The sequence below is a fragment of the Equus przewalskii genome, chromosome 5 (genome assembly GCF_037783145.1).
Source record: "Equus przewalskii isolate Varuska chromosome 5, EquPr2, whole genome shotgun sequence".
Lineage (NCBI taxonomy): Eukaryota > Metazoa > Chordata > Mammalia > Perissodactyla > Equidae > Equus > Equus przewalskii.
The window spans coordinates 566515-591040 of NC_091835.1; the positions used below are offsets into that span (position 1 = coordinate 566515).

At 39.1% G+C, this 24526-nt stretch overlaps 1 protein-coding gene across 36 annotated transcripts in view; it reads left to right on the forward strand.

Annotated features, from left to right (window-relative positions):
* The window catches only part of UNC80 (unc-80 homolog, NALCN channel complex subunit), a 218466-nt gene that overhangs the window by 140166 nt on the left and 53774 nt on the right, over window positions 1–24526 (forward strand). For 27 of the 36 annotated variants that reach the window (XR_011540150.1, XM_070619770.1, XM_070619784.1 and 24 more), the window contains 10 exons: window positions 6991–7172; window positions 7685–7816; window positions 10230–10416; window positions 11041–11172; window positions 12778–12921; window positions 16133–16233; window positions 17236–17322; window positions 20317–20500; window positions 22297–22391; window positions 23834–23923. Coding sequence is in view for 34 of the 36 variants with exons in the window: in XM_070619770.1 (XP_070475871.1) it covers window positions 6991–7172; window positions 7685–7816; window positions 10230–10416; window positions 11041–11172; window positions 12778–12921; window positions 16133–16233; window positions 17236–17322; window positions 20317–20500; window positions 22297–22391; window positions 23834–23923 (1334 nt within the window). In the remaining 2 variants the exon portion in view is untranslated. The remainder of the gene's footprint in view (window positions 1–6990; window positions 7173–7684; window positions 7817–10229; window positions 10417–11040; window positions 11173–12777; window positions 12922–16132; window positions 16234–17235; window positions 17323–20316; window positions 20501–22296; window positions 22392–23833; window positions 23924–24526) is intronic. The other 9 variants (XR_011540151.1, XM_070619771.1, XM_070619785.1 and 6 more) reach the window with 1 other exon arrangement.

Here is a 24526-nt window from a genome sequence, read left to right on the forward strand (position 1 = left end):
ATGACAAAGAGACTTAAAAAATAGCCATAGTTAAAGATCCGCTGATAGTTCATTTTATAAGGAAATATAATTATTTCTGTGGCATGCAATAATTTAGGATAATAATTGGAGAATAAGAGTATAGACAAATTTCTAGAAACTTTAAACAGGGTTCCCTGCAGCCTTACGAGGTAAGTAAGGAAGGTCACTTCCTGACAGGCCCAGGAACCTCGATTTCTCGAATACCTATAATAGTACCAAATATCCATACTCATATAGCTTACGAAGTTTTATCACCGCTTCTTATTTAACAATGCTTCTCACATAATTTAACATACCAAATAAACCTAAATAGTTTAACATTTCTCTTTTACAAGGTGAGAAACAAATTCTTTGAGATTTTCTAGAGGTCCTCTGGGAGATCTCAAAGTTACTTGAGGTCAAAAAGACTGTGCTTAGAATTTGATTTTGGGAAGTTGTCAAAATGTCAAAAGGCTTGAACATGTTACTAAATAAGATCTCAGGTCATTATGAAATAATAATTATCTGTTTAATTAAAGTGACAGTAGATTTTAAAGGCAAATACTGAAGGTTACATAGTTGTGAACAAAACTTAGCTCTTTTAATATTGAGAAGATTGGGTTTTCTTAAGTAATCAAAGACCTGATAAAGACAGCGTGAAGCACAGTAAGACACAAAATCTTTACTTCCCAAGTAGATTACCGGAAAGATTAAAAAGCACCTTTCACAGTCTTTTATCAAGAGCACCAATAGTCCAAGAAAATTTTGTCCTTTTAACAAACAGAAAACAAAATTGTAATTTTTCACTAGTGTACTTTTAATATTAAAACTCATTCTTTAAAAATTTGAATAAATCCATTCCAATTTTAGCTAGCTTGACCATATGTAAAATTCCTTTTCTGAGATTCCTTTTCCACAAACGTTCTACAACTTTTTAAAAGTCCACTCAGGTCTTGTCCTGTTTTTTTCTCTTCCTCCTTTTGGAACAACCAGCCATTCTACATTCCTGACCTATCTTTCACCCTCGTTATTTCTAAGTATTTTTAATTATGTATGTTGATTAGAATTATTAACAATTAGAATCCTTTATTCCTGGTGAAAACTAAGAAGTAAGCAATTGTGGACTGTTACACCAGCATTCTGTGGATTTGCAAATTTATAAATATATTTCACAATTTCTAGAAGTATATTCTTCCTCATAGTAACTTTTACAATGTGGCACAAACTTGTGCACTGCTAGACTTGAATATCTCTAGTTCTTCCGTAAAAGGAAGCCAAAAGTGGATAAACCTATGTTTAGTAATTAATGCTTCAGTACTTTCTCTTATTTGGATATAATCCAGGTTCTCAATGAATATCCATCATTTAACTTATCTCAGTATAACTTTATGGTTTTAAGTTACCAAAAAGGTTTTGGAAGCTATTTTTAAGTAGACATACCATAAAGCATAATTATTGTTGAAAGATTCATTTATAAACTTTTATCTTACTTACGTCTATTTAATTTATTTCTCCTTAACAATTTTGCTTGGATTACTCATGAAAATTTCATGAGACATTAAACAGCTGAACATTATCTTAAGTTATATTTCTTGCTGACAAATTCTATAACAGAGATAACGAGTTTATTTCACTTTTAGTAAACCTAGGTAGAATAAAAGTGTTATATTTAGTGCTGATAACTCTAAAAACATGCCTGTTTTAATTAAAACAGCTAACTTAATCTAGCTTTTATTTACCAAAGATTATCCTAGATCACATGAACATGGAAAACATGTGGGTTAGTTTCTATATTTCTGAGGGTGTACTTGATTTATACAAATGCTTATTTGTCTCTAAGCAAATTAAATAGAGCTCTTTACAATTAATTTTGGCAACGCTATCTGGCGGTAGAAAAATATTACACATCTATAACATATATACATAAACATAGACATAATACAGATGTGGAGATCTTACAGCTTTTGTTTTAAAATTTTAGCCATGAGACAGTACAGTAATGCAAAACTGACTAGTTTATGAAAGAGCAGTTGGATCTAAATTATTTTTCTGTCAGAGAGAATAAGTTAAGATTACCTGCTCAGATGGCTAAAGCTTTACTAATATTTGTAGAAAAGACTTTTAAGATTTTTCATTCACCTAATTTCCCAAATGGCTTCCTTTCCTTTTTTCTAATAAGAATACCTCCCTCAAGTTTGGATTTCAAGAAGTGGCTCTGGGTTTCTAGAGAAGACCAGATAGAACATTAATATCACAAAGGCACAGAGAGAGGATGTAAGTTTCTCCAAGAAGGGCTTTTGTTTCTTAATCCAGATCTTTTATAATATTTGCAAGCCTTGTGAGATGAATGGGGGAGGTTTAGGGGTTGGTAAGAAGGATAAGTGCTGTTTGAGTTATTTCTAGAGCCACACTTCTGTTCTTGTAAATGCTCTTTTTGTTAGACAAGTACAGTTATTTTTTAATTCCTCAAAGAATTGGGTTGCAACCTGAGTGTCAAGATGCTGACCCAGCCATCCAACTACATTAGCCTTTATTTGCTTCTTTATATCAGGGAGAAAATCTTCCACTAAGATGGAAAGAGTCTTATGTTCTATATTTAGACCTGTGTTTCTTTGCAATGTTTTAGTAAATCCTTCCACAATGGCCGTCTGAATATTTTTCTTTCCCTCTGGGTATGTGTCTTCATTTTAGCTTAGGGGAGAAGGCCTTAAAAAAATGTTTCTATAAGGCTCTGAATATCAGCTTCAATGGGGCCAACTTCTGACCATAGAGCTACTTAAAAAAAAAAAAAAAAAAGTCACTTTGAATATCCTATCTGGTTTCAGCTGGGACAAACGGTAACTATTCCTGGTAGTATCGAACAACCCCATGGACACAGCAAGGGTCCTCAAAGAGGATGCAAAACATACTACTTTCCCAAGATCCAGAGCCACTCCCAAAGATAGCCAAAAGAAAGAGTATTTCTAGAAAATTTTCCTGAGAGCTGGCAACAGTAGGCTCCTAGCCACAAATAGGTTGCAACCCATATTTCTATCTGACCATCTTTTCGGGGCCGCCCGAAAGTTGCCAAGCCAAGTTTTCAGGACACAAAATGAGACAAACAAGAAGACCATAGCTGTCCCTGGGAGAGAAAGGTTCTATAACCAATGTTTTTTCCTGCCAATTTGTAAAAGAAACGACAATGTGAAATTTTACCCTCTTCTCTCAACCAGGCACCACGGAGCTCTGAGAGAGCTGACTTTGGTAAGAATTCTTACCTTTTGCCAACTTCTGCCAGTTTTCCCAGGATGTTGCCTGCAGACCCTGTGGCAAGTGGGGTGTCCCAGCAGTTCTCATCCTGGCCAGCAGTAACTGTAGAGAAGAAAAATAATTTTCCCTCTACCTTGTATAGTGAATGTCTGACCGAGGCCCTTTTTTCTCTAGGCTACCTCATAAATGGATAAACTTATCTAAGATGATTAAAAGTTCTCCATCGTAGCCACTGTAATTCACGTTTATCTTTGATGAGGTTAACCTATTTGTTCAGCCTTAAAACAAAATTTTATTTTCCTGCGGCTTCACACTGGACCCTGTCCAGTTGAAGTTGAACTCAGTCCGACCCTGGACCCAGTCTGGTTTCTACCAGTCCATTCCTGAGCCGAGTCTGGTTTTTAAGTTTGATCCAGTCTGACTCTGGCCAGTTTCTGGACCTAGTACTGAAAAAGAAATACTCAAATGACATCTGAAAGCTTTAAAAGCCATGGAGCTAGGATCTGGAGTCCAAGAAAGACCTACCCATGAGTTTTAGAGCCAGCAAGAAAACAGCAAACTCGAGGAGCTTAACAGGTACCTGTGTGTGGTTGCTCATTGCTCCTGGGGGCTGTCGGGCTCTCCTTCAGTTCCCTCTTCTGACACCAAGTGTTAAAAAAAAAACTTAGGCATATTACAAATTTGAAGAGTTTATTTGAACAAAAATCAAGTTGAATCAGGCAGTGCCAAACCAAAGTGGTTAGGACACTCCAGGAGACTATTTTTTAACATCAGCTTATAGATTTACTTCAGTGTTTTTAATGGCTGCCAAATATTCCATTGAAGGAATGGACATAACATAATTTATTTAACCTGGACCTATTAATGGAAATTCGGGTTGATGCCAGGCTTTTGCTCTTTTGTGTTATACTGCGACAAGCGTCTTTGGAAAATGTCTTTGTTCAGATTAAAGCTCAGATTTTTGCCTCCCTGCTGCATGTTTCTCAGAGAGAGCTGCAGGAGTTCAGGGCAGGACATGCTCCTCAAATATGGGACAGCCGTGGACACTTGCATGGAATGCATGAACGGGTGGCCTGGGCAGTAGAAAAGTTCGAAGGAAGAGGAAATAGTGTGTGCAAAGCCACATGAGGTGTGGAAATGCACTGGGCTTATTTGGAAATTCCTGAGAAAGAACTGGGAGTAGAGGGGGTTTTGTAGAGGGGTCACCAGTCCATAATATTAGACACGTGAGTGGGACTCAGATTGTAACAGACCTTGAATGACAGGCTTAGGACTGTGGACATTGTACTGAACTGTGGAAAACTACTCGTGGGCACTGAGCCAAAGAGTAATGTTGTACATAGAGTGTGAATTATTACCGAGTTTAATGTGGCAGCAATGAGTGAAGTACTTTGGTTTTAGAAACAGCGATTTTGGGATGATGAAGAGACATGGAGTTGGTGATATGACACTAAAGCTAATGAGAAAGGCCAAAGCTAGAGACACTTGGGAAGAACTTGATGTATGCGGCGTCTGAAGCACTGAGAGTGGATGGGATCTCTGGGAGAGAATCAGTAAAGAAGAAAGGGCAAAGAAATGAGCACTAGGCCGCGGGCCTTCTCTACCTTCAGAGGACAGGAAGAGGAGCCTGGCCAGCGAAAGACCCAGAAAAATGATTAGAAAAGTAAAAGAATTTAGATAATCTCAAACCGTGGAAGCAAAGGAGAATAGCTCTTAAAGGAGATTGTTAGGAATATGTTAAAAACTTAAAGGAAACAGTGCTGTACAAATGCCAATGGACCTGCTGATTAATGAGCATTAGAAGAAAACTGTTTCAGTAAAGAGATGGAGGTAGAACTCAAACTGCAATGATTTAAGGAGTGACCATTGTGTTGAAAAATTGAGACACGGGGGCCACCCCATGGCCAAGTGGTTAAGATAGCTCGCTCCACTTTGGCAGCCCAGGGTTTCGCCAGTTCGGATCCTGGGCGCGGACATGGCACTGCTCATGAGGCCATGTTGCGGTGGCATCCCACAGAGCACAAGTAGAAGGACCCACAACTAAAAATACACAACTATGTACTGGGGGGCTTTGGAGAGAAAAAGCAAAAGAAAAAATCTTAAAAAAAACCCCAACAAATTGAGACACAGTAGAGTACACTTTAAGGAAAAGTAAAGAAAGGAGAAAGAGTGGAGATGTAAGAAGCTAATAGGATAAAGAAAAGGATTATCAAAAACTAATGATCACACAATAGCTAACATTTGTTATAAAACCATATCTCACACATTATCTTTTTTTTATTAATGTTATGATAGATTACAACCTTGTGAGATTTCAGTTGTACACACATTATCTTTTTGATCCTCATAACATCCATGTTATAGACGAGTGAACTGCAACTCAGAGGGTTGACGGGACTTATACAAGTGTACACAGCTCAGAATTAGCAGAGCCAGGAGCCCTTCCCTCGCACCACATTGCCTCTAAAAAGTAAAGAGCACTTCAGAATTGTGTGGTACTTTTCATGTCACAAAGCACTTTCTCATATGTTAATTTAATCTAAGAACAAATTTGGAGTCAGGTATCATCATCATTATCATCATCATCATCATCATCATCATCATCATCATCATCACCGTCGTTTCACCAGTGAAGAAAGAGAGGCTAAGAGCAGTGAAGAGGCTTGCCCACGATCACATAGCAGAGAAGTTTCCAAGCTGGGCCTCAGCCCGAGTTGTTCCAGCACAATCATCTGAGCGTGTTTTGAGGCTCTGGGGAAAAGTACAAGAGAGATTTTAAGTTATGTTTTGTGATTGACACTGGCTCCTCCATCTACGCTACAGAGTGTATATTTTTTGCCTCATTATTCATTAACTTTGTAACTTATCATGGCACCTGACCTTTCTCTTATTGATATTTGACTTTTCCCAAAATTAAAAAAACAACAACAGATTATGATTCATGAAATCTCTTTTGCCTCCTCAATCTCTTCTCTCTCTCAGAAGGGTAAAAGTTTCTAATAGAGTCTACATTGTGAATTTTAATTTTAATATAACTAATGTAACTGAGGCAGGTTTTTTGGTTTTTTGTGGGTTTTTTTGGTGAGGAAGATTGGCCCTGAGCTAACATCTGTTGCCAATCTTCCTCTTTTTGCTTGAGGAACATTATCGCTGCACTAACATCTGTGCCAGTCTTCTATTTTGCACATGGGACGACTCCGCAGCATGGCTTGATGAGCAGTGTGTAGATCTGCACCTGGGATCTGAATCTGCAAACCCGGGGCTGCTCAAGCAGAGGATGCAAACTTAACCAATATGCCACTAGGCTGGCCTCTGAGGCAGTTTTCAATGGACATTTTTATGGTACTGTCCCAGAGTTACTATGAGATGCCTCTAGCCATTTCCTAAAAAGGATAATTCAGTATGTAATGTCCTTTTGTCGTTTGCTTCCTCTGGCATTTACTTTTTACTGTGAGCCATGGGAAGCTTTGCAGTAGCTCACAGTAGAATGAGTTATTCTACTGAAATGTCACGCTGTCCCTGCCGTCACACCAGATATCGGGAGGCTGTGGGTGGCACAAAGGATGATGTTTGGTTTCCAGTGGCTGGAAAACAAAGTTTGCTTTTGCCGGTGTCAGTGGCCTGGCTCCATTTAGCTCAGGAGTCATTTTCAGGAGATATGAGGAGTTCCCCCTTCTCCCATCCCCAGGAGTTAAACAAAATTGAAAGATGTGTTGCTGATGGACTGTCGACTGTCTCTAGCTGCCATGTTCCTGCTATGTGCGGTGAAAGTCCCCGAGGCCGTGTCCGACATGCTGATGTCCGAGTTCCACCACCCAGAGACCGTGCAGAGGCTGAACGCCGTCCTCAAGTTCCACACGCTCTGGAGGTTTCGCTATCAGGTCTGGCCCCGGATGGAGGAGGGAGCACAGCAGATTTTTAAGGTGAGGGATCCTTTTCACATGGGAATTAGATTAGCAAACCCAACCCAAGGCTTATGTAAATTAATGAACCTCAGATCCACAGTGTATGGCCCAAGAGATGCTTACTTTTTCTCTCTCACTATATAAATAAACCTAACTCATGTATGAATGAATTCTTGTTGCTAAAAAAATTGAAATATAGAAGAATGTAGAGCATGAAAATAAAGTCTCTATAAGCCTCAAAATCTCACTGGCATCCCCAGAGGTAAGCACGTAAAAGTTTGGGGTATAATCCTCCGGACATTTTGCTAGGTATACACAGATGGATGGTTTTTGGAGGATGGGGTGATTAACACAAAGAGAGATCATTTAGTTAAAGCCCTTCATTTTATTCTGAGTGAGCTGAGACCCAGAGAGGTTCTTCCTGTGCTCTGTAACATCCTGTGCTCTATAAGATTCTGTCATAATTATGCTTCAGACTCAGTCTAGCTTATTTTCCATCCTACTCACTCCATTCTTCTTTCAACTAACAGATCCCACCTCCTAGTATAAACTTCACCCTGCCCTCGCCAGTGCTGGGCATGCCATCTGTCCCAATGTTTGACCCCCCGTGGGTCCCTCAGTGCAGCGGGAGTGTCCAGGACCCCATTAATGAAGACCAGTCTGTGAGTAAAGACTCTTTCTTTTCCATATCTTCAGGCCCCACGGTGTACATGGAAGAGAGAAGAACAATGAATGTGTGAGCCAATTTGGTTGTTCTTGTCATGAGAATGTAATAACAACACAGAAAATCAGTCACAAAAGGTCTTTGTTTTGTGGCTAGAATAGAAGGAACTAACATCTGGTCCTGAGCATTTGCAGCTGTCCAAGCCAGCACAGTTTTGTTTTATAATCAAAGCAGCAGCCACCTTCTAAAGTGTTAAAATCATTAGGAATTGACTTCTTGGCCAAAGGTAGCCTTTTGCCTCTATTTATTATAAAACAAACGTATTAATTTAACCTATAATACATAAGCTACCCAAAAGTTAATGATGTTGACCCTGAACGAACAAGAAAAGAGCTGAGTTGGCAGCTCTTGTTTCCTTGTTTGGAACTTGGTTTGTTCTTCCTTTTGCTGATAGTCAGTGTCGTCATCACAAACATCACTGCGAGACCTTGGGCTTATTTACTCAAACATACCTCTGCTGTGTGTGATATGATCATAAACAGGCGAGTTTAGAACACAGTGTACTTATGGATAAGAACTGAGAATGCGTGCCTTTTGAAAAAATGAATCGTCAAAATATGGCTTTCTTACCTATTGAATAGTATTTTTCTAAATTACAAGAATGATGTGGAAAATTTGAAAAATAAAGCAAAAACAGAAAAAGAATACATCTCTTTGGACAAATCCATGATTATTTCCTTGCAGAAATGCCCATGGGATTTAGGGCAATTGGTGTATAAATATTAAAGATTTTTGATACATCTCACCAATTATCCCCAGGAAGATTATACTGTTTTACCCTTACAAAACAGAACATAGAAGTATCTTCTTTATTTGAATTAACTAAAACGTTAGTTTTTTTAATGTCACTTTGAATGACAAAAAACAAAGTTATTGTTTTTTATTCGCGCTTCTCTAAAAGTTAGTTGAAAATATGAAGTTAGGTTGAACGTTTTTGCATATCACACATACATTTCCTAGGCATTTGGCATTTTCCTTGGAGAACTGTGTGTTGGAACTCTTTACCCATCAGAATATTGTAATTTAATTCTTCTACATGCAGTATCTTTGTTTCTGATGATTTTCATGCCAAAGAGAAAAGCACACCTGCTTCCTCCCCAACATGTGTGGTAATTCCAGCACCTGAGCCACTGGCATAAGGATCTTTGAGTTTTTTCCCAGACAGACAATAGATTCATTTGTGCCAAGCACACTCCCTATCTCAAGTTCACAGTGAATTTCAAACCAAGTCTCCTGATTCTATATTCAGTTGTCTTTGATTCCACAACTCTTACCTTGCTTACTATAATAAACCATCTTAACCCTTGGCTCTGAAAATAAATTGCCATGTGGCCCATCAAATGCCCTGAATTGCTATTGTGTCGTTTGTTGTAGGCAACCATTAGTCTTACGTTAAGATCCTGCATAAAGGGAGCTTCTTTGAATGCAGCCCTTTAGAAGAATGATCAACACCCCTTGTCTGTTGCTAAAACTCCATGTGAACACTGGCCAACAGAGATGTGGAATTGCTATTGTGCGTAAACATTACTTCGCATTGATAGTGAGGAACTCCAGCAATCACTTCCCTGCTCTGAGACTATTGACTTTGTCCCCAAAGCTCTTGGAACTTGTCTCAGCATAAGCATCATAATTAAGGCACAAACAGAGTAGCCATTTTGCAGAATGAATCTCCACTCCTTTATCGATCCTTAAACATTATGCCTTTTCTACTGGTAAACAGAGTCAAATTTTGCATTCAACTTAGTAACACTATCAACTCTAATAATGTCCATTCAGTAACATTGTTTCTGCAAATATTATTAAGTATTTATAATATACCACTATATTTATCTGCAAAGATTAAGTACTTATGGTATGGCAGATACTTGAGATGCAAAAAGTGACTCACATAACTAATTGGTTTATTTGAGAGAGAGATCTCTCTCCTCCACCTTTCTGTGGTTCTGACTTTCTCTTTTATTAACCTTATGAAATAAATGACCTTCATTTAAAACCAATTCAAAAATTTTGGAAAGAAATAGAGTATTAAAACTTTTGTTTGATTTTAGTGTTTAAAGAGTGGATCATTGATATCACCCCAAATCCTAAAGTTGAAATAGGATTTTTTCCAGAAATTACAGACATTCTTGAAGAATTATTCTGATTGAGTGAAAAAGAATAGCTTAGTTGTACACAACCTGGAAACTTGGTTGAAAAATAAACAAATAAATCTCCATGAATCTAGATTGTGGGTGCCCTACCATTTCTTGAGGACAAACTACTGTGTTTGTGTAATTCATTGGAACACTCTTTATGCCCATGACTTCACAGAAGAGTTGCTATTAAATGAACTTGCCTTCTTGTCTCCATAGAAATCCTTTTCAGCCCGGGCTGTGTCCCGCTCCCATCAAAGGGCAGAACACATCTTAAAGAACTTGCAACAGGAAGAGGAGAAGAAACGTCTAGGTCGAGAAGCTAGCCTCATCACCGCCATCCCCATCACCCAGGAGGCTTGCTACGAGCCCACCTGCACGCCCAACTCAGAGCCGGAAGAAGAAGGTGCCCTCTACACACAGGACTTCTCGGGGGGCTGAGTCACAGGAAAGGGAAAGGACTTGCTTTGAAATAAACATGGACGATTTTGTGTGACATGAGATGATATGCTCCCCCTATCTCTCTCTCACCTCCTGACACCATCCAAAGAAAGAGGAAAGTTGTTATTTTCTAAATGTTTAGAGTTGGCTTATTTACAGAGGAGAATGTTAGCCCCCTTGAATAAACCAATATGATAATGGACCAGGGACTGTGACTCAGGGAACAGCTGAATCCAGAGTGTGTATTAAACTAAATACAGTCAATCTTTCACCGTTACAAATGGGGTTAGTCCATTAGATACTTTCAAGCTTCGCAAGTGCAGACAATTTGTTGGTTGGTATCAGAAAATGATTTGTGAACCATTCCAAATTTAGTGATTCCTTGCCTTGCTTTTGTGGAATCTTTGGGAGAAATTTTCTGTCTTTCTTTCTGTGAAGTTTGTTGTTCCTTTCCTAAGTACACTCTAAGTTACTTAAGCCTTATGCTCTGAGAGCAGTACACACTTGTGATGTAAGTACAACGATGCTTGTGATGATGTAACTTTTCTGTTATAAAACCAAAGTTCACGTTCCCCATTTTCTTTGCCAGTAGAAGAAGTCGCCAATCTGGCATCCCGTCGACTGTCCGTGAGTCCATCCTGTACCTCCAGCACTTCCCACAGGAATTACTCCTTCCGCCGAGGGTCGGTCTGGTCGGTGCGTTCAGCCGTCAGTGCCGAAGGTGTGTGTGTCTTCTTGTAACTGTGTTCTTTACTCCTCATGACTCCTGTGTTTTGAAATATATTTCAATTAATATTATTACCTCACTTCATTACGCTGTCTTCATTAAATAACTTGTTTCATGACTTGAAGTTCTAAAAACATATTAAATTGAGTGGTATTCTAAAAAACATGTATTGTTGACTTAACACAGCAATTGTCCTTGATAAGTTGCTTCTGTTTTAATTATGTTACATGTAATGGTATTGCTGGGGGTTCTCGTTGAATGTTACCTAGACAGTTAACAATTTTCAACCCTGACCAGAGCTAATTAATCATAACTTATGGGGGTGGGGCCCAAAGCACATCTATATTTTTTATAACACTTTTATTGAGATGTAATTCATACACCATAAAATTCACCCTTTTGAAGTATACAGTGTAGTGGTTATGGGTATATTCATAGAATGTGCAACCATCACCACTATCTAATTTCCGAATATTTTCATCATCCCAAAAAGAGACCCTGTACCCATTAGCAGTCCCTCCTCAGTCCTTCCTCATCCACCGCTTCCCCCAGCCGCTGGCAGGGAATAAGCTCCTTTCTATTTCTATGGATTTGCCAATTCTGTGCATTTCCTATAAATGGAATCATCTCTATATGGCCTTTTCTCACTGGATTCATTCACTCAGCATAATATTTTTAAGGTTCATCCATGCTGTCACTTGTATCAGTTCTTCATTCTTTTTTATTACCAGAGAATGTTCCATTATATGGATATACCACATTTTGCTTATTAGTTCATCGATTAGTGGACATCTGGGTTGTTTCCACTTTTTGGCTATTATAAATTATGTTGCTATGAACAGTTATGTACAAGTTTTGTGGAAAACCGCTGAGCTGTTTTCAAAAGTGGCTGTATCAGAGCCAGCCCTGTGGCATACTGGTTAAGTTTAGCACATTCCGCTTCAGTGGCCTGGGTTCGCAGGTTTGGATCCCAGGCGCAGACCTACACCACTTGTCAGCCACGCTGTGGCAGTGACCTACATAGAAAGTAGAGGGAGATTGGCACAGATGTTAGCTTGGGGTCAATCTTCCTCAAGAGAAAAGAAATGAGGAGATTGGCAGCAGTTGTTAGCTCAGGGCTAATCTTCCTCAGCAAAAAAAACATAAAAATAAAACTCAAAATAAATAAATAAATAAAGTGGCTGCATTATTTTACATTCCTACCAAAAAGTATGAGGGTTCCAATTTCTCTGCTTCCTTGAACATCCAAAATAATCTTGGAAATGATTAATGCAGTTGGAAGACTCATATTTCCCCAATTTCAAAACTTAGTACAAAGCTGTGGTAATCAAGATAGTGTGGTAGCTGTGTTGACATACATATCTATGGAACAGAATTGAACAACCAGAAGTAAACCATTACATTTATGTTGATTTCATGTTTGAAAAGGGTGCCAAGAAAATTCAATGGGGAAAGAATAGTTTTTTCAACAAATGGTGCTGGGACAACTAGATATCTGTATACAAAAGAATGTTAAATAGGTAAGCCTTGAACTGAGAAGTCTCGTTGTGTTAGAATCACAATACGGAGAAAAGCACCTGATTATGTCTCCCTCTCCAGATGAGGACCACACCACTGAACACACTCCAAACCACCATGTGCCTCAGCCCCCACAGGCAGTGTTCCCAGCATGCATCTGTGCAGCAGTGCTCCCCATTGTCCATCTCATGGAAGATGGTGAGGTGCGAGAAGATGGAGTAGCAGGTACAGTTTTTACTAGTGAAACTGTCAGTAACTCTAATGAAATACTTAAGCTGTTCATCCAATGGAGGCCAGTAGGGTGCTCTAGAGGACGTTAATTAAGGGCCACACGTAGAGTTGTTTTATGCACATATTATAGCTGTAGATTTGTAGTACACTGTACTAACACTTTCACTTTCTCCACCTCTTCCTTCATCACTTTTATGACAAAGAAATTGCATTTAAAATAAATAGTTGGGTCCAGGAGCATTGTTTGTGACCAGAGAACAGAATAACACGTATTTGGTCACATGAAAATCAAACAGTAATTTTGGCCACCTTAGAAATCTTAGCTATTAGCTTGACACCACAACCCCATCTTTGCCACTTGATTACCTTTCATAAGGTGATTACATTTCATAAAGTGAAATGATGAACTAGAGGTAAAGATAACTTACGTTTGCAATAGATAACAGGTTGCTATGGTTAATGTTATTTAAAAAAAACTCGTATAACTCAATAATGATTTTTTAAAACCCCAATAGAAAAATGGGCAAGGATATAAGCACACAATCCAGTGGCCAATTATATCTGTAAACAACACTGATGTTTAATATAACAAAGAAATCTTACATTTCAACTGTGAAATTGTAAAGATTATTTTAAATGAGAATACTCATAGTTGGTGGTTATCAGAGGAAAGGGGAGGAGGCAAAAGGGTGATAGGGCACGTGTGTATGGCGATGGGTAGTAATTAGTCTTTGGGTGGTGAACATGATGTAGTCTACACAGAAATTGAAATATAATGATTCACGTGAAATTTATACAATGTTATAAACCAAGGTTACCTCAATAAAAAATAAATTAAAAAATAATTAGGAAGAAAACAAATCTCTAATAGCAATATAAACATTTTAAATCAAAAAGAAAGAAAGAAGGAAAGAAAATACCCATAGTTGGTAAAGCTTCAGGGAAAAGATCATCCTCACGCCTTGCTAAGGGGAGTATAAACTTTGATGCAAGTGTTCTGGAATAGTTTCATGATATGCGTCAAAACCTTAAAAGTGTGAAAACTCTTTGACACAGATTTTGACTTCTAGCAATTTCCTAAGGCAATAATGAGGGCTATATAAAGGTTTATATAAGATTCTGTACAGGGGCTGGCCCTGTGGCCCAGTGGTTAAGTTCGCGCGCTCCGCTGCAGGCGGCCCAGTGTTTCGTTGGTTCGAATCCTGGGCGCGGACAGGGCACTGCTCGTCAGACCACGCTGAGGCAGCGTCCCACATACCACAACTAGAAGAACCCACAACGAAGAATATACAACTATGTACCGGGGGGCTTTGGGGAGAAAAAGGAAATAATAAAATCTTTAAAAAAAAAAAAAAAGATTCTGTACATTATAAATTATTTAAAATAACAAATATTCTAAAAGAGCTTAAGTATCCAACAACAGGCAATTAGTTGATCATGGTCCCTCCATATGACATCATTCTGTGCACGTTAGAAATAATATTCTACAAGTATATTAGCATAAAAAGGGTTCAGTATATTGCTAAGTGAAAAACTGAGTACCAAAGAATGTTCTATATAATATTATTTAAAAATACGTGTAAATATATATTTCACGTCTATGAAAAGACATACTCAAAATGTTTACTATTGTTTCTATGAGTGCTAGACCTACCAGTCTTATTTTTTTCTTTGTCTTTCTCTGTGTTTTTCATGTTTTAAGCATTAAACTGCCTTACTTCAGCAATTAGAATAAAAACTATATTACAAAGATAGTTTTGCAACAAGTTTCAACCCAAGAAAAACCCACACCTATTTTAATTATTTATAAATACACATGAAAGCTAAAGCTTTTATCTACATATCTCCTGTTAATATTTCTTTATATAGCTCTTAATTTTAATTAGGTAGGTAGTTTCTGAAGCAAAATGTTGGTATCATTTATAGGCAATATAATTTGTAGGCTTAATGATAAATTCATGCTAAATTCTGGTTTGAAGAATCAGATACCCTGATATGAATATTAAACTAATCAAACCATGCAGACAAAGGTCAGCCCATGCTTCCCCAGCACTCCCTTCCACCACCTGCTCACTCAGCCTGGGCACTTCCAGGTAATCTTAGCCCTACCACCTTCCCAAAAGAAGCAGCACTTTCTTTCACATGAGGAATAATTGTTTATTTCTAGGACATCCTCATTAGAAGTGGGAGCATAATTATTACTGGCTCAACTACTTTATCTTCTGAAGGAGATACTATTTAAATCATTCACGTGAACAGGAAAAGATCATCTCTAGTTCATATGCATTCTAAACCAAAACATATTATCTAAAAATCAAATAATTACTTTTGGAATTTCTCCATACAGCAAACAATGAAACATGACTTTAATAAATACTCACCCCTGCTAATATTAGGGGATTTCCAAAACAAAGATTCACAAATGTATTCTTTTTTTAAATTGAGGTATAACTGACATACAACATTGTGTTAGTTTTAGGTGTACAACACGCTGATTTGAAATATTGTATATTTTTGCAAAATGATTACTGCAATGAGTTTAGTTAATATCCATCACCACACAGTTAAAATTTTTTTTTCTTATGATGAGAACGTTTAACATCTACTCTCTTAGCAACTTTCAAAACTACAATACAGTATTGTTAACTACAGTCACCGTGATGTATATCACATCCCCAGGGTTTATTTATCTTATAACCGGAAGTTTCTGCCTCTTGACCCCCTTCACTCACTTCCCACACTCCCCACCTCTGGCAACTGCCAATCTATTCTCTTTATCTCTGAGTTCATTTTTTTAGAGTCCATATATAAATGAGATCATACAGTATTCGTCTTTCTCAGTCTGACTTATTTCACTTAGCATATTGCTCTCAAAGTCCATCCATGTTGTCGCAAATGGGAGGATTGCCTTTTTTTAAGGCTGAATGCTTTGCCGCTGTATAGCATAGATGTATTCTTTGCAAACGTAACGTTAATACCTAAAGACCATTCTATATATTCTTGTTACTTTTTCTTAATAGGTGAAAATGTTCAGAAACAACTACAAAGAAAACAAATATCTACCTTTCGATAGAAAAAGAGTTCACAGAACCTTGTTAAGCCCAAAAAGAGAGACTAATTAAAGCTTAGTAAATTGTTTGAAGACTTTATCTAATAGGTTTATCTCCATTTTAGACAAATGTTCAATTTCCTTTCTCTTCTAAAGTGAGTGCTGTGGCCCAGCAAGTCTTATGGAATTGTCTAATTGAGGATCCATCAACAGTTCTTCGACATTTTCTGGAAAAACTAACCATCAGCAATAGACAGGTAAATTCCACTTTCTTTATAGTGTAGCTGTATAGCTACGTGTGTGAACAGTGTTAAAAGCAGGGAATGGACTCTATAGTGCTGTGCATGCAACATCAGTATCCTCTGATACATGGCTATATTTTAGGTAATGATGATGATGAGCGATATTAAACTGTACTGTTTTGTTTTGAATTTCTCCGTTAACTGATGTCTCCATGTGTGTGGTACACTGCTGGTGATGACCCTAAGATACTGAAATATTATCAGTCTTTTAAACAAAGATGAAATTCAGAATAATGTTCTTAGTATTGGGTACGTTTATTGAATTCTGATTGCTTAGTAGTCTGTGATGGATACAGGTAGGATTATTAGAATATGTTGAAACTCTTTATCAAAAAATCTAATTTGCCGGACCACCCTGTAAGAAGATTATGCCCAATCGTATTTTCGGAGCAATGACAAAATACATTGATGATTAAAAATTATTTGTTCATTTCTATGTTATGGTCCTGTTCACTGGAGGGTTAAATTTAGTTTCTGAAAGGTAAGGTTAATTGCATATATTTCTACTTATCCTCCCTTGGCCTAGTTTAGTCTCTTTGACTCAAAAGCTAGAAAGCAGAACTATAAAGTTCAATAAACCTGGTTTGTTTAATGGTTTCTCAGCATAGGTCCTTCTTGTATTTCCATCACACCTGGCAGCCATAGCAAATATAGTTGACTAAATATACGGGTTTCCTGTGATTTGCCTGTGACCCATGGAAACAGTCCAAATTTTTATTTTAAAAAAAGCTGACTACTGCTCAGTGGTTTCATGTGTTAGCTCCTAGGAGAAGGTGTTAAATTTGCCTTAAATACTATTTAACAGGTGTCACATATACTCTATTAAAATGCTGAACATAATGGAAATCATCATGTAGCAAAAGTGAGACAAACCCTCTCCTCATGTCAGGAAGTTAATTCTTTTTCCTACAGTATGGCGGCTGAATGAGACATAGAAAATCTGCTCTCTTCTTTCAGGATGAGTTAATGTACATGCTGCGCAAACTTCTCCTGAATATTGGAGACTTTCCTGCTCAGACATCTCACATCCTATTCAACTACTTGGTGAGTTTCAGCCTCTGGTGAGTTATCAGTGTTCATTTCCATGTAGGAAGCAGCAACATGAGAAAAAGGTCTTAGGAGGTTTTTTCAATAAATTTCCATTAATTCTGTGACTGAAGATGAGTCTTGGTTAGCTAACTTCACCACTGCTTAGATGGAGAAGCCTATACTGGCTCGGTCCTTGTCATTTGGTGGGCACTCAGCAAATGCCCACTTCCTCTCTGTCTTCCTTAGGCATTGTACAACTTCGTTCTGTTGGTTCTGAATTTTGGTTTTCTGTTGAGAAAACTTCTATGACATTTTTACTCATTTTTTCATCTTTTCGTATCTTGCTGTTTAAAACACACACAGAGGAAAGTGTTGCCCTAGATGGAAAGTATTTGTGAGTGTATTTCTCCATAGCAACTATCTATGCTTCAAACCATCCTGACAGTTTCTTCCCGAACCCTCCATAATTTACTTCTTTTTTCATATTCTCCTCCTTATACCCTGAACGAATCTGTAGTTTTAGGACTGTTGGCCTGATGTCCATCCTTTGAAATTGCACCTTAATCCGGGCAGACAGATGGCCAAGTGAACATCTAGCTGGAAGAACTCTCCTTTGTCTTGTCAGTCTTCTAGCAGGTGTGGGGACAGAAGAGTTATCCATGTGCACCTGCAGCAGAATGATAACTTTCACTCACACTACAACGACTAAGTGCAGAGAAAATTTGTAATTCCTTTCTCTTGTCTATGACTTGGTTTTCCTCCTGAGGCCCCACCTGCTGGTTGACAAGGGAAAAACTATAAATGAGTGTCCAATCCAGTTTTGAGTTCAGACTGATAAAAACTTATAAATAGTACCTTTGGGTAGTGTCCAATCTCTCTTGGCTATAAATACTCAGTCTCCAGAGATTCTCCCCCCTTGCACTGCTTTCATCTCTAAATGCTATATGGAGTTGGGGACAAAAAAAGGCCTTGGTTCGATGTTCTATCCCTTGTTTGGTGTTTGCTCTGGATCCTCCCTTTGTGAGACGATGCCCTTTAGATGGCTGGTTGCTAGATGCTGGGCTAGTGGAAGCGGAAGCCTGTGGCTGCTGTAACACAGGGCCTGTCTGCTCCCAGCAGTGCTTTCTGGGAGGCTCACCCTCACCCCAGCTCCTGCTGGTGCTGCAGACCCCTCTGAGTTATGGTCGTGAGTCCCATAAGGCTCCTGCTTAGGAAATCCCCTGGCTAGAGCATCCTACTCAGTGACACCAGCCTGTGAGAATTCTATCCAGAAAGCTCTCCAGCCAAGCTTTCTGCTACTTTTTGGTCCTGTCTACACCATACACAAACCAAAGGTCGATTAGCAAAGCCAAATATCAGGGCCTCCCTCCATAAGTATGTGCCCTGCCAAACTTACGTTGCATCCAGGTTGATATTAAAAGGCTCTGAGGTGAACTCCTGTCAGAGATCCAAACAGACTGGAGGGAAGAGCCCCTTCAGTGTGCCTGCCCATTCCCCAGGTCACTGGATAGGGGAAATGCTTACCTAGACCAGTGCTCTCCTCTGTCCTTTAGCCCTGGGACAAGAAGATAGACATTTCATTACCCATCTGCCATACTCTCTTGTCAACTCCAAGTAAGCCTTAATGGTAGACATAAGTCCTCCCACCTAGATAATTGATAAGCTAATAGAAAAAAGGGCTGGCAACACTCTGGCCTTGCTGTATAGTCTTGTTTTGCATGAACATAAATCCTTGTTTTTGCATTTCCGTCTGAACTCTAAACTTCCCCCGAATCCCAAGCACATAGATGCTTTGGGTGGACTAAAGAAAGGATCCTGTGCTCAGAATGGTGAAGCAGTGAAGAGCAGAGTCATTCATGATTCTTGTTCTGCATCTTTTTTTTCTAACAACTACTATAGATGTGTATGGTAAGGATGTGGGAACACTGGCCCATGTCTTTCAGACTTTGTTAGGGATTTTTAAGTCCATTGCTTAATTTGACTCAGTGATCTTCAGCCTCCTCTGGGGATTTGTGAAGACTTTTAAAGGGGTTTAGTGCCCGGATAGTTTTAAAGGAATAAATCTCCAAATCCTCAACTTACCACTCCAGGTTTCGCCAGGCTGCGTGGACCGGCATGTAAGACAGAGACAGAATCTTAGGTACCATATTGGTTTTAAGGAAGCCTCATTTCTGGTTGATCGGGCACTTGTCCTGTCTTCTGTAGATCTCTACTAGGGGTGAGGCTTGGCTCTCATTAGGGTGTTCAGCTTTCAGAACCACTAAAGCAGATTAGGTTAGTAACACTGATTCTATCAGCCTAGCTGGAACGTTTTCTAGAATTAACAAGTTTTTCAAGAAATAATGGATAAAAGCCACGTTGAGGGGCAGGGGGCGCTTTTACATTGTTTCTTTCTGATTTTGTTTTGCATTGTTGAATAAAGTGTTATTTCATCAAATTTGATGAAATACACTTTCCAGTTACAGCCAGTACACTTCTTATTTCAACATATAGAATGTTTAACATATTCTACTCCTATTAACAAAAAATAAACTTATCAGACATTTGAAATGTCGACCTAAAACTTTACAAAAGGGCACACAGTTTTTCAAGATTACTTTAGAGGATGCAAACAAAAACGTTTACGTTCACTGATTTAGCCAAGCAGAGTGTTTTTAGATCTGGACTGTTAGATGTAATCCAAGCTGCAAAGAGTGTTGGGGAATACGTCACATAGAGATTAATTTTGGGGTGGCCTGAGCACCATAGCTATCAAGTGACTTACAGGCTGGAAAAACAATCTTCTACTTTGCTCTTAAGAAGTAACCGTTTTAGTGATACATAAAAATGTTCGGAACCTCCTCTGTTCAGTTTTCCAGTTACACCCTCTCCTGCTTACTGTCACTGAAGGTATTAAAGAAGCATTTGAACAGAGAACATGAAAGCACAAAAGAATATTTAATTGAGAAAAGAAAAGCCATGGAAGTGGGAGCTCAGGATTGTGTGAACTCTTCCTGTTCTGACTTTCAGGTGGGCTTGATCATGTACTTCGTGCGGACCCCCTGCGAGTGGGGCATGGATGCCATCTCAGCCACGCTGACTTTCCTGTGGGAGGTGGTGGGTTATGTAGAGGGTCTCTTCTTCAAGGATCTGAAGCAGACCATGAAGAAGGAGCAGTGTGAGGTGAAGCTCCTGGTGACCGCTTCCATGCCAGGTAACCCACGACTGCTTTCGATGGCGTAACTCTTTTTTCAAGAGTATAAATAACCCTTTTAAAGACCAAGCATCTCTTTCATTCATGAGAAAATTTTCAGAGTTCTGACCCTGGTGTTGAGTGTTTCAAAGAATTTTTGTTTAATGCAATCTGAAGAAGTACAATAGGCCCTTTAGAAGTCAGCAATTGCTGCATGAAAAGGGAGACACCAGAACTGAGATCCCATGACTCAGTCCTTGAAGGGTTGCCAAGGTTGGAGATTTATTTAAGTCTACCACAGAGAACCAGCTGAACTGAAAGCCTTTTTGAATGAAGTTTTGGCACTGCAAGGAGAATAATATTGTTTGCATGGCATGGACCCCAGTCCTTTGTAAACTCAATGAGAGATGGCTTTATGAAAAATTGGAAAAGGGAAAAGCAGGAAGAAGAACTACAAAAGAACATGAGGGTGATGTAACTCTAGATACAGTTCCTTTTCCCTTTGGAGAGCTTGTCTTTCTTTAAGATAAAAATTTTGGCAAACTTTTATCCTTGTGCAGTCACTGAGAAAATGTGAGATGATACGTGTATTGAAATAAGGAGAAAGACAAAATTATACACACATAAGAACATAGGTTCCAGCAGCAAAGAGGCCCGTGTGAAAATAGCACTGCTATTTAGTGTCAGTATAATTAGGATTAGCTGTGAAAAAGTGCTTAATTTTTCAAGCTTTCTTTATTCGTGTGTAAAGTGGGGATATAATCCGACTTCACAATCATGAGGAATAAAGGAGTTTAGGTGTGTGACATAGTTGCTGTCCTACCTGACCCATGGTAAGTTTTCAATAAATGGTAGTTGTGTATTTATATGTTCTATAGATTATTCAACACAGGGGTCAGTTTTTATTATAGCAAAGAAACTCATACTGTCATGCATTTACTTAAAAACAATTCATTAAACATCAAGGTATGTCATAATGTTCACAAAGATTTATAATTAATGTCTGAAGTAGAATAAATACCATCTCCCCAGCCAGACAGAACACAGAAAATGGACGTTTAAGGGGCTGGCCCCGTGGCCGAGTGGTTAAGTTCGCGCACTCCACGGCAGGCGACCCAGTGTTTCGTTGGTTCGAATCCTGGGCGCGGACATGACACTGCTCATCAAACCACGCTGAGGCGGCGTCCCACATGCCACAACTAGTAGGACCCACAACGAAGAATATACAACTATGTACCGGGGGGCTTTGGGGAGAAAAAGGAAAAATTAAATCTTTGAAAAAAAAAATGGACGTTTAAGCTACATTCGAGGTAGTTATTGTGGGTTGACTGATATCTCTGGTTATATTCTCTCAACCATTATTGCCTGACCATCTCATTTAAAATAAAGGAATATATTACTTGTTGCAATGCTTATGGTTTGAATTCTGACTCCTCCACTAAGTAAATGTGTCTTTGACTAAGTTACAAGTTCTTATAAGAATAAGTTCTCTCTGTTTCCTTATGTGTAAGATGAGAGTAATAATACCTATATCATAAGGTTGCTGTGAGATTTAAGTATGATTAGGCACACAAAACACATGGAAAAGTACTGAGAACTCCATAAATGGTAGCTATCATTATTTAATAATAAGTAAATGTATTTAACATATATATTTAACTATAAATAAAGGAGTGCAGTTAGTATGATACACAGCTTACATTAAGCATTCAATAATAGTAATAATGATCATCATAATGAAAAAATAAACTTTTGACAATATTTTAATATTTTGTTCTTTAAATACAAACTTTTATTTTGATTTTTACCTCCCGTAGGTACCAAAACCTTGGTGGTTCATGGACAGAATGAGTGTGATATCCCAACCCAGCTACCAGTCCATGAAGACACTCAGTTTGAAGCCCTATTAAAGGTAGGGGATGACTTTTGACAGAAATGACCTTTTTACGCACAACATCGGTGGCCACCTCACTGATAACCCAGTTTAGAATTCAATTCCATTTTTGTATCTTCAAATGAGTATGTGCCTTCATTTACTTCTTCTAGAATCTGCCCCACTGTTGCATCCTTCCTCTATTTCCTTTCCTGATTTTCCCACGTTTGCTGAATTGCATTGCCTTGCAGCGAAGTAGACAGAACATGCGGGCTCTCTTTCGGCTACAGCAGCAGCTGGACGCTCTGGCGTGTATTCACAGCTCCTCTTGGGAGGCTGCAGCTTGCTGCTCAGGCACTTCCTGGCGTCATGCGTGGTAGTTCTGTGGTGCCCTGGTTGGCACACTGAGAGCGCTGAGGCAGATTCTGGCTATCAGCTGTCCGTCCATGCCAGAGACCCTTTCTGTGGCATCTAGTTAATGATATGCAGTCTTGACTTGCCACTGACAGAAATTATCGGAGAAGGAGAAAATATAGACCTTAGAATAAACCTGGTGAGTCAAGAAAGTAGTTTTTACGGTTGTGGCAATTATTCCCCTTAAAAGAAATTCAATCCACAGCTACACATGCCTGTAAGGTCTTTAAGGTAAAGTAATAAATAAACTAGCACAGTGATTCCCCAATTATCTGCAGTCCAAAGTGGGGTAATCTCACTTGCTGGACACAGCTCTGGGCCCAGACATAACTAGAAAGACCTCTGAAAAATTGAGCTTTGCCAAACTTGTGTATTTTATTTCGGTAAAAAGGATTGTCAAGCCTCCTTTGGCCTCACCCTGACATCTCCAGAGAATTTCCGAGGCCTAATGAAGCAAACATCAACAACCACTCCACTTTCCTTCTCACGTTGAATGAGAGGGTAGCATGAGGGCAGACAGAGTGAGTTCAAACCCTGCTCCACCACCAGCAGTGTGGCCTGAACCAGACGACAGGGCCTCTCTCATCCAGTTTCTTGAGCAGTCCTGGGATGCTAGTGCGGATGACACGAGTCATCTCCTGGGAAGCACTGAACATGGAATCCAGGATATAATAAGTGCTCAGTGCATTGTAGTTTGTATCCCCTTAATGTTGTTGCTGGACGTGCTGCCTCCCGATACTGAAGCCAGTAGGTACCACTGTGCCCCCCAGTTCACCCCTCAGTCTGAACTGCAATGGTGTGTCTTTCAGCAGCACGAGAGCAGAAGGTTCGTAGTATTTTACCAGTCTTTAGGCCATCATTCTTTGGATAACTGTGTATGCAAATCCAATGTGTATTCATGTATGTATATATATACACACACATATATAATATAATAAGTGTATAAGATATATATATATAAAATTCTTGTAAGAAGTTACCTTGCTTCTGTGATATTTGTATCTTTCAGCTTACTACCTGGCACACAATAGGTTAAACATTTATTAAAATTTGTTGTATTGTTCTAGGAATGTCTGGAGTTTTTTAATATCCCAGAATCCCAGTCGACACACTATTTTCTCATGGATAAACGATGGAACCTTATCCACTACAACAAGGTGAGCCTCTGCAACGGTGACACTCATGCTGAGCTGTGTCTGGAGCTCGGCGTGCCTTTCCTGAGGGCACTCCCCTCAGGGAGACTTCGCTGTTTCGAGGCTATGAGTATGGCCACTTAGGTCACACCACCTCGCTGTCTGTCTGTGTGGCTGGTGGTGATAGTGGCACCTACTATGGGGTCATTGTACTATTTAAAGGCGATAAGCCAAGTAAAGCAACTAGTTACTCATTATTATTACATCTAGATGAAAGACTAAGTTGCCTGTCTGATAACTGCATGTGTCTACTTGGAATTTTACTGTTCTGGTTTCCCTTTCTATCATGTCGAGTATGACCATGGTGACCACATCTAATGGGCAAGTGGTACTCAAGAAGCTCACTGACACCACTTTACAGAACCTTCTTCTCCAGAATGCCCTTCAGCAAACTGCTGTTGGTTCCTTTGCTCCTGACACAGCGCCCTGGTGTGTGGGACGGGTACTCAGCCTGGGTGGTTTGAAGCTATCCTGAGGAGGGGGTATCTTCCCTGGGATTTTATAGAACTGGAGAGCAAAGAGTGATAAAACCGTTAGAAAATATATGACTTTTGGTTGTCTGACCTT